At 41.2% G+C, this 11,192-nt stretch overlaps 1 protein-coding gene across 1 annotated transcript; it reads left to right on the top strand.

Annotated features, from left to right (window-relative positions):
• Positions 1 to 6,815: 6,815 nt before the first annotated feature.
• On the top strand, positions 6,816 to 7,873 carry LOC308330966 (kelch domain-containing protein 3-like; the record flags this gene model as incomplete). Its single annotated transcript, XM_080786032.1, has 2 exons — positions 6,816 to 6,931; positions 7,138 to 7,873. The coding sequence occupies 2 exons, from the start codon at positions 6,816 to 6,818 to the stop codon at positions 7,871 to 7,873; spliced, it is 852 nt and encodes a 283-aa protein (XP_080642158.1).
• Positions 7,874 to 11,192: the final 3,319 nt, after the last annotated feature.

The following is an 11,192-nucleotide window of genomic DNA, read 5'->3' as shown; positions in this document are numbered from 1 at the left end:
CTCTCTCTCTCTCTCTCTCTCTCTCCAGACTCTGTGAGGTTGGTGAATGGGACTACTTTGTGTTCAGGCAGAGTTGAGGTGAAGTCTGATGAGTCTTGGGTCTCAGTGTGTGAAGGTGACTTTGACCAGGAGGCTGCAGAGGTGGTCTGTAGGGAGCTTGGGTGTGAGGTTCCTTCAGTCCTCCAGGGGGCGCTCTATGGAGAAGCCAATGTTTCAATGTGGACCAAAGAGTTCCAGTGTAAAGGCCACGAGTCTGTTCTCCTGGACTGTGGAACTTCAGACTCAACTAGAAACACAAGCTCACCTTACAAGTCTGTTGGACTCACCTGCTCAGGTAAAAGACAAGATAAACTTTTGGTTTGGAACTTTGGATTAATATTTCATGATAAATAAATATTAAACTTTACTGTTTATTCTCTGGTCTCTGTACAGAGTCTGACGATGTCAGGTTGGTGGGAGGAACCAGTAAATGCACTGGCATACTGCAGATGAAACACCAGGGAGAGTGGAGACCAGTGGATGGTCGGTCTGACTGGAACCTGAAGTCATCATCTGTAGTGTGTCGACAGCTCGAGTGTGGCTCTGCTGTATCAAGAGAAAGGACTTCTGCTTCTACACATGAACCTGTATGGTGGATTTCAGCTTCCTGTGTTGGTTCTGAGTCTTCACTGAGGGAGTGTGGAACAAAGAGGTCTGGCAATTCCACTGCCAGACTGGAGATTATCTGTTCAGGTAAAACAATGACTTCAACAATGACACTTTTACATTATGTCATCTATCTGTCAGTACAATATCTTATAATTAAACTGGTCATACAGTCAAATCTACCTGTATTACCAATTTCAGCCAATCACCTCTGTCTTGTTCCAGATCTGCTGTTTAAGCCAATCATCACCTTTGTACGCTCCCTTTCTGAAAGCCAGCAGCAGGAGCTGCATGTGATCAGCTGCTCCACCAACACAACACCACTGGATACAACACAACACACAACATCACTGGATACAACACAACACACAACACCACTTGATACAACACAACACACAACACCACTGGATACAACACAACACACAACACCACTGGATACAACACAACACACAACACCACTGGATACAACACAACACACAACACCACTGGATACAACACAACACACAACATCTCTGGATACAACACAACACACATCACTGGATCCAACACAACACACAACATCAGTGCGTACCTTAGTACACTCCATTTCTGAAAGCCATCAGCAGGGGCTGCAGGTGATGGAGGGTTCCAGCTTCAGCATCAGATGCTCCATCCGGCTACAATACCCAGGAGGCTTCTTCCACCTCACCTTCACTGGATCCAACACCACGCGCAACTACACCCAGCCAGCGGACAATCACTCTGTATCCAACACAACACACAACGTCACTGCATCCAACACATCACTGGATACAACACAGCACGCAACACCACTGGATACAACACAGCACACAACACCACTGGATACAACACAGCACACAACACCACTGGATACAACACAGCACACAACACCACTGGATACAACACCACTGGATACAACACAGCACACAACACCACTAGACATAACACAGCACACAGCATCACTGGATACAACACAACACACAACACCACTGAATTCAACACAACACACAACACCACTGAATGCAACACACAACATCTCTGGATGCAGCGAAACTCAGAGCCATACCCAGACATTCCTGTTTCCTGCAGCAAACCACACCCACCAGGGAAGTTACATCTGTGTTTATCACATCCACGTTTTCTCTCACAACTTCTCCTCTAAGAGCAAGGTCCTCTCTATCACCGTCACAGGTAACATGAAATGTGGTCTTTTCGAGTCACAATGTGAAACTCAAGCAAAGCAATCTTTACGCTGTTCTTTTGCATGATGTTTGACGTTCTAACATATCTAACATATTTGCCCTCACAGCTTCTCATCTGACATCCCTCACAACTTCATCTCATCTGACATCCCTCACAACTTCATCTCATCTGACATCCCTCACAACTTCTCATCTGACATCTATCGTTCTCAAATGTACAGTCATGGTGCTGCTGCTCTCCATCCTGATAATCGCTGTCCTCTATCGTCTCTGGAAGGTAATTATACTACTTCATTCAACATAACACTGCGATGCAGATGCAGCCGTTTTAGTCAGACATTTTTCATTTAAGAGAGCCGGTTGATTAAAGCCGGGCACTGCTGTGTTTCTCCAGGTCATCAGAAGGCGTCGTGCGGGAGCGCAGGACATCGGCGTTGTTTATTATGATGTCAGACGGGAGAGCGTTGAGATAGTTTATTATAACGAACTTGCTCGTTCCGATGTTGAAGCCGGACTGAGTGAGGAGCCAGATTACCACCAGTATGAAGAGCCAGGTCCACAAGGAGGTGATGAAGCTGCACCCAGTGAGGAGACACAACACCTCCAGTATGATGGTGTGGGTGTAGGAGGAGGTGCTGAAGAGACACAACACCACCAGTATGATGATGTGGGTGTAGGAGGAGGTGCTGAAGAGACAGAACACCACCAGTATGATGATGTGGGTGTAGGAGGAGGTGCTGAAGAGACAGAACACCACCAGTTTGATGATGTGGGTGTAGGAGGAGGTGCTGAAGAGACAGAACACCACCAGTATGATGATGTGGGTGTAGGAGGAGGTGCTGAAGAGACAGAATACCACCAGTATGATGATGTGGGTGTAGGAGGAGGTGCTGAAGAGACAGAATACCACCAGTATGATGATGTGGGTGTAGGAGGAGGTGCTGAAGAGACAGAATACCACCAGTATGATGATGTGGGTGTAGGAGGAGGTGCTGAAGAGACAGAATACCACCAGTATGATGATGTGGGTGTACGAGGAGGTACTGAAGAGACAGAATACCACCAGTATGATGATGTGGGTGTAGGAGGAGGTGCTGAAGAGACAGAATACCACCAGTATGATGATGTGGGTGTACGAGGAGGTACTGAAGAGACAGAATACCACCAGTATGATGATGTGGGTGTAGGAGGAGGTACTGAAGAGACAGAATACCACCAGTATGATGATGTGGGTGTACGAGGAGGTGCGGACGGGGCGGATCTCTAAAGGGTTTTGAGAGAGCACCACAGCAAAGGTCACAGATACAGGGCACAGAATAAAGTATATACATAATACAATCTGAATCAGCCCGCCTGGTGCAGAATAAATATTAAAGTTAGACATATAGAAACATTTCAAAGATTCCTGTAAGATGAACCTAAGTAGGCTAGAATGGGGTTGGTAGGTTTAAGTATGTAGGACATGCCAAAGTTTGTGCTATTGCCATTGAGAATGCATTGGGCGTTTAGGTTAAATAACTCAGAAACTACAAAACATTTCAAAGTAAAAAGCTGAATTTTAATTTAAGAGGGGAGCTAAATTTGAAGAAACTTCTTGTCCACACTACCATGAAAAGTCAATGTATAACAATCTGTGGGGTCAATTTGTGGAATGGTCTGGCTGTTGAGCTCAAACAAAGCACCAACATTGTACAATTTAAGAGGATGTACAAAAATGAATTACTTAACTATTACAGAGTGGAGGATGAGGCACGTTGATTATCTCGGGCTATACTTGATTTCTTAATTATTATACTTGATTTCTTAATTATTATACTTGATTTCTTAATTATTATACTTGATTTCTTAATTATTATACTTGATTTCTTAATTATTATACTTGTTTTCTTAATTATTATACTTGATTTCTTAATTATTATACTTGATTTCTTAATTATTATACTTGATTTCTTAATTATTATACTTTTTTTCTTAATTATTATACTTGATTTCTTAATTATTATACTTGATTTCTCATTTATTGTTCTTACATACACATGGACACATGTACGTGTGTATGTATGTATGGATGCTGTTACATTTGGATTATATGTTTATTGCAATTACTGATGGGGGTAGGAGTAAATAAGTTTTTACTTCTTCCTACTCCTTTTTGAACTTCAGGTGCAAGACCAATGATCACATTGTTGTCATTATATTTTTTCTTATTTCATTCAAAAAAGAAATATATACATGCATTGGGTTATATATATATTGTTTTTTCTTTTTTCTTATTTGACTGTCTTTACCTGAAGGTTTCAAAATAAAGATAATCAAATCAAATCAAAATTTTACAAAGTGTGAATGGAGTTTCTAGGTGAAAGTGATTTTTTGAAATGCCACTATATATCTGCCTATAAATGTCTCAAATTTGAAAGCACTATATTTCGAAAACTATGAAACATTTCAAAGATTCCTTTTCAGGCAAACATTTCCACCGTAAGATGAACCTAAATAGGTTTTAATGGGGTTTCTAGGTGTAAATATGTAGGACTAGTAGCATGCCAAAGTTTGTGCTATTGCCACAGAAAATACAAAACATTTCAAAGTAAAAAGTTCCAGCATGTGTCTCCAAAGTAAGCTGAATAATTGTCTCACTTCAGGTGGCATATAATGATGCTTTTCGAATATTCCTGAGACTCCCAAGATGGACCAGTGCAAGTGAAATGTTTGTGACCAGTAATATACCCACCTTTCATGCTGTAGGCTACTGAGGAATTTTATGTTTAGATTCATGTGTAGACTGAGGGAATCAAATAATGTATTAATTATGGCCTTAACAGGGATCACACAAAGTGACACAGTCTTCTCCTCATGTTTCTGGAAACACTGGAGGCAATGTTTATATGTTTTTAATTGACAAGGACTGCCTGGAGTGAAAATAGCCTGATACATAGGCTATCTCTGTGTTGTTGTTTTGTATTTACTGTCATGTTTTTCCCTGTTGTTTGTATATGGACCCATTGTGTCTGAAATAAAGTTTTTAATCAATTAAAAGTGTGAATGGAGTTTCTAGGTGAAAGTGATTTTTTGAAATGCCACTATCTGCCTATAAATGTCTCAAATTTGAAAGATATTTCTAAAACTATGAAACATTTCAAAGATTCCTTTTCAGGCAAACATGTCCACCGTAAGATGAACCTAAGTAGGCTAGAATGTGGTTGGTAGGTTTAAGTATGTAGGACTAGTAGCAGGCCAAAGTTTGTGCTATTAGAGAATGCATTGGGCGTTTAAGTTTCTCATCCTCCGCAACACCCATTCTCATACACCGCTATACTTTTAAGTATGTTGCGGTAGAGAGAACGTCTGTTTCGGAAATGATAATTTAATAATGTCAGACTATATTTTTAAATAAATCATGTTTATATTTAAATCAACTATCCATTTAAATATTATTCATTAACTAGATATTTTCTTTATTTCCTGTTTCATAAAAATAAAGCTTTAGAGCAAAGACTAGGCTGTCAAAATTCAGAGAGAAATCTGTTAACACTTTCTATGAAGCCCATGCCTATAATACATTATAAAAACTATAATGCACTATAATCTATTATAATATGGCATAATTGTATGACATGTCAAGTAACATTATACACTACTTCATTGTTGGACACTCACTGAATTTTTGAAAAAAAATGTAATCCTCGTTTTTCATCATTTTTGACCATGGGCTATAGCACATATCGTACGGCATACTATAGCACGCCGTTTTTCATAATTTTTGAGGATTTGAAAAAAAATGAAAAAATGAAAAAAAAACCATGGGTTATAGCCCATCGTTTTTTTGAATTTTTGAAAAAAGAATTATCCTCGTTTTTCATCATTTTGGACCATGGGCTATATAGCCCATATCGTACGGCATACTATAGCACTCCGTTTTTCATTTTTTCCGTTTTTCATCAGGATGTTATACACAGGTGCCCTGAGGTGGGTCATATGTGGTGATTACATGCAATGTGACTGTGAGTTGATTCAGGATCCCATCTTCGTCGACAAGGCAGCCCTGTGTCCGGTGTGTTTCAATACTTGTATCATATGTGAATCTACAACACTACCCTCACAAATCTAATGTAATTTAATTGTAGCTATTGTTGACCTATTTCTACCATGTAGTAGCAACTTTCGTTCATTGTTTTACCCCTCTATCACACAGAACTATGTTTTTTGTGTGTGTGATTGTGTCCATACCACTACTAAGTTGAACGAAATTTCACTATTATCTTAGAAATGACTCAACAAACAGTTTTGTGGATTAATTTACTTTTACTGCGTGGCCCCAGTGTAGGATAAATGATGTGATGGGACACTGTCCGTCGGACTGGATGAAGTTGTGTGTGTGTTCTCCAAATTACACTACACCAGTGCCCCCCACAAAATGACCAGAACTACTTAATATTCACCAAAACCAGAGCAGAACTCCGACCACGGGACTCGGACAATCAATTAATTACAGTTGCAACCACTATATTAATGGTATTTCATACAAATTAAGTTAAAAAATTGTGAACTGTCCCTTTAACACGACAGTTTAGCACAGGGTTTTGTGTGATTGTACAAATGTTTATTGAATTGAGTTGTGATATTTTGATTAATTCAGTTATGTGTTCTTTATTTATTTTTTAAGTTCTACAAAGCCAGGTTTACTATAGTATTAACCGATGAGACTGAGGCTGATTAAAGTAGCAGTATTAACAATGTGAGTTTTGGAGCACATGCAGATGTATTTTGTAAACGGTTGATGTGAGAAAAAGAGAAAGGAAATTAAAATAAGATTCCGTGAATAAAGAGACATGCAGCTTGCAGCCTGTTTTGAGGAACGAATCTGTCTATATTTTCCCTGTACCAAACAGGACACATCTTCTGCCGTCAGAATATCACGGTATAGCAGTCCTAAAAGTTTACGGTTCGACATAAGATCCGCTGTGAGGGATGCTGTGCTGGACGCGTCTGGGAGGACCAAAGAGACGCGGTCCAGCCACGGTGGCCGTGGGACAACGGATCTACTGCTTCGGAGTCCATGACAACTACGACGATGACATCGATGTGTATACATCTTTGACACGGTGTCCTCGAGCTGGAGTGAGCTGTCTCCGGTGGAGACCCAAGGCACTCGCAGCGACATTCCCAAATGTCGTTCCCTACCAGCACCAGCTGTGCTGGTATAGGGAACATCATCTACATCTGGACATACGACAGATGGCGAGACGGCCAGGTGTATGCTTTCGACGTCAACGTGCACAGATGGTTGAAGAAGTGCAAGGCTTCCCGGTGGGTCCTTTCCAGAGACGAGGCAAGGTCACTCGGCCTGCGTCCTGGGGAAGTTCATGTACGTCCACGGAGGAGTGGCCAGGAACTGCCCCATAATATGGTTTAACGACATCCACAAGTTGGACACCACCACGATGATCTGGACTAAGATCGTCTCCGGAGGAGCTCCACCACCCATTTCGACGCAACACTCTGCCACCATCGTGGGGACAAAGATGTTTGTATTCGGGGGCTTCTATTCGGTTTCGGGGTCGTTCTACCGCAACACCGTCAGAGTGTTTGACACAGAGACCGACTGCTGGCTAAGCACGCCTTATACTCTACCTGTTCCCGATGTACCCCGCATAGGTCACGCAGCCTTCGCCTGCCACGGGGAGCTGTACATATTTGGTGGCCTGCATGACGACAGATACTCTCGTATCAAAGATGATATGTGGAAGTTCAATCCAAAGACCATCTCCTGGAAGAAGGTTGAACTTGAACCCAATGGGGAATGCCCCGTCCCAATCCACCGGTGTTGCATGGTGGGAGATCGTATCATTAAGCGTACTCCATACATACATCTGTACGTCTTAGACCTGACTCACCTGAGTCTGGACTGTCCTAGTCTGAAGACGCTGTGTATGCGTTTAGTTGTTCAGCACGGTGCAGACTGGTCAGAACTCCCACACGAACTCAGGTTGGAACTGGTAGCCATGACAGGAGAAAGTTGCAAATGATTGGAAAGTTTGGCACGCAGCTATTCAGCTATTTCCGCAATGGACTAAATTAAGCACAGCGTTAGTTTATACAGGGACACGTGAGTCTGCATTCATTAAAATACATTCAAGTTGTATGTTTCAAGTTGATCTCTAACTGTCTTGATATGTACCTGTTCTTGTATACCCACGAGGGTTTTTTTTTTTTTTGAAACTTTGTTTTTATTTTTATTTTTCATTAAACGGATGGGTCACATTGGGCATCACAGTACATATCGTAATTGTTACAATTCTTTTGTTACATTTCTTTTCTTGAACTTTCACAGTGTTAACGGGTCTCTACAGTTCCAGGAGAGTAAGGGAACCCTCTTTGAGTGTTTTCAGAATGTCTTAGTTCGTTCGTTTCCAGGTATAGGTGTCATGGTAATCACACATCGTTTAGGATAAGACAATAAATAATAAAAAATTAAAAAAAGGGTAAATTACATAAAAAATAAAATAAAATACGAAACAAAATGAGGGGCAAACAAAAGTCAAAGTAAAAACATGAGCGCAACAGATACATTTATGACATCCTTTCATACAAAAATGATTTACAAAATATCTATTCCCATGTATAATATCCATTTCAGCCAATATCTGTAAAACTTTTCTGTGCTTATCCTAACGGCGAAAGTAAGTTCCTCCATTTCGTATATGTTTTGTACAATGGCTGTCCACTCTCCTTTCTTAGGCGGGCTTTTATCTAGCCATTTTTTGGTTATTGCCTTTTTTGCTGCCACTAGCAGTATTTTAAGAAGGTATTTGTCTGGGGTATTAAGGTCCTCTGGTATGTTACACAGATAGACACTTGTAAATTCAAATTCAATCTGTGAAACACAGCACATAGAAGGTGACCACTTATAAAGGTGACACACAGGGGCACTAGGGAGGAACTAGACACAGGGTATGGTGGGAGCACACCGTTCTTACCATGCAGCCACAGCTTACCATGCAGCCACAGCTTACCATGCAGCCAGAATAACAGGATAATCGCTATATTGGTATGTTCATTTCAACTGCAACAACTTCAATAAATACAGGCAAACTAAGCTCTACGACTGGACATCCATCTTTCATGTTTCTGTGTGCACTGCTGCGTACGACCACTTTCACCACCTGTGAAGTAATGGGCAACAAAATGATTAAGGGAAGGATTGCCATTACATTCTGTAAGAACGAGCTCTACTAAGAGTGATAAGGACTTCAAAGGACATCAAAAGAGCCACAAATGGACAGACATTGTTTGTTTCACTGCCAATGCTGATTGTCAGGTGATTGGACACACCTGCAGGCTACAGCTCTACTGGGGTGAGTTGAGGCTGTGAATTCAGAAGCAACATGTCTAGTGGTGATGGAGATGCTCAGCCACAAGATGGCAACATTGAACCTGAAAAGGAAAAAAGAGTTGTCAAACTTACAGCTAAAGGCTTGGAAATGGAGGTTGCTAAGTATCAAAAGGCAAGAGGATTGGCAGTTAAAAAGGCTGTCAAAGTAAGAGAATCAATGAAGGAGCTCATGAACTCAAATGACAATAAGGAGGCTGTAAAAGGTCATTTGGATGAATTAATTCATTTATGTGGTGAAGCAAGAGCAGAGCATTTATCTCTGGTGGGTTTACAAATACCTGCAGAGGAATTTGAGAGGCAGAATCAGTGGTTTCAACCTCATATTGACATTCTGGAGGGTTTCATGCATGATGTACACAAATGGCTATCAGAAGTGAAACAGCCAATTCCACATGTCACTGTAACTGTTGATACTGAGCCATACATACCTGTCACCCAAGAAAATGAATCTCAAATGCACACTACTGTTGAAAATGAATCTCAAATACATACTACTGTTGAAAATGTCACTGTTGAAAATGAACCACCAAAAACATACATTCCTGATGAAAGTGAAAACATGAGTGTCAATTCTGATGATGTTGGACCCGATGACAGTGTGTCAAATACAGCTAGATTCAAATCCACACGCAAATCCACCACATCCAAAGCATCTTCATCGACATCATCTGCTCTCATTATTGCCCAGGCTGAAGAGGCTTCTCTGATGGAGCAGATGGCTGCCTTGGGGAAGAAACATCAGATTGAAGCACAGCAAAGAATGCCCTAGCAATTCACAAAGCAACAGGAGCAATTCACAAAGCAACAGGAGCAATTCACAAAGCAACGGGAGCAATTCACAAAGCATCAAGAACAACTCAGCCAGCAAAAAGAGAAACTGGAGATGGAGACAAAACTGGCAGCAGCCAAAGCAAAGGCCCAGGTACTGGAAACCATGGGAGCAAGAAAAGCATCAAGAATATCAATAGGGATGCAGTCAGAGGAACAAGGAGCGGCCGCTGCTATTACTCCAAGGAAATTAACAACTTCATTAAATCCAAACGCATTCATACCAGATCAAACGACCCAACAAAATGGAAAAGTGTCAATGAAAACGAAGCCTCCCCCACAGCCACAGGTTGTAAGGCCAAAGGAAAAGACAAAAACTGACAAAACTCATTACACAACTCCATTATTGCAATACTCTCTCCCCAGGCAAACTCCATTATTGCAACACCCTCTCCTCAGTCGAAATGTGCAAACTAAAAACATACCGGGTCAAATGAAAACAGGGGTTCAAGGTCAAACTGTATGTACGTCACCTACTGTTACAAATGTTGTCAATCAAGGTGATATTTCAAATGTGTTACAAAGACAGAATGACATCACGGCCCTATTGGTCAAACAGAATCTGTATTCCACTTTGCCACAAAGAGACATTCCGGTTTATGAGGGAGATCCATTGCAATATCAAGGTTTTATCAGGGCATTTGAGAGGGCAATTGAGAAAAAGACAGATGATTATGGTGACTGTCTACACTTTTTGGAGCAATACACAAGAGGGCATCCAAAAAATCTTGTCCGCAGCTGCCAACATCTGCCTCCGTCACAAGGCTACCCAAGAGCAAAGCATTTGCTCAAAGAGCATTTTGGAAATGAGAATAAGATTGCCACGGCATATATGGAAAAGGCTTTTGCCTGGGCAACAATCAAATCAGAGGATGCAAAAGGGTTGGAAGCATTTTCTCTATTCCTCCGAGGTTGCTGCAATGCTATGGAGAATCTATCCTACATGGACGAGATGAATGTGACTTCCAACATGAGGACCATTCTTTTGAAACTGCCATACAAACTGAGAGACATATGGAGGAACAGGGCCTGTGAGCTAAAAGAGGGAGGTCATCGGCCAATGTTTCCTGATCTTGTTGATTTCATCGAAAGACAAGTGATGATAATGTCCGACCCACTTTTTG

Source organism: Protomyctophum bolini (genome assembly GCF_963924005.1).
Source record: "Protomyctophum bolini genome assembly, chromosome: 16".
Taxonomy (NCBI): Eukaryota; Metazoa; Chordata; class Actinopteri; order Myctophiformes; family Myctophidae; genus Protomyctophum; species Protomyctophum bolini.
Note: the sequence above shows the minus strand (reverse complement) of the source record. Positions and strands in the feature narration are given on the sequence as shown.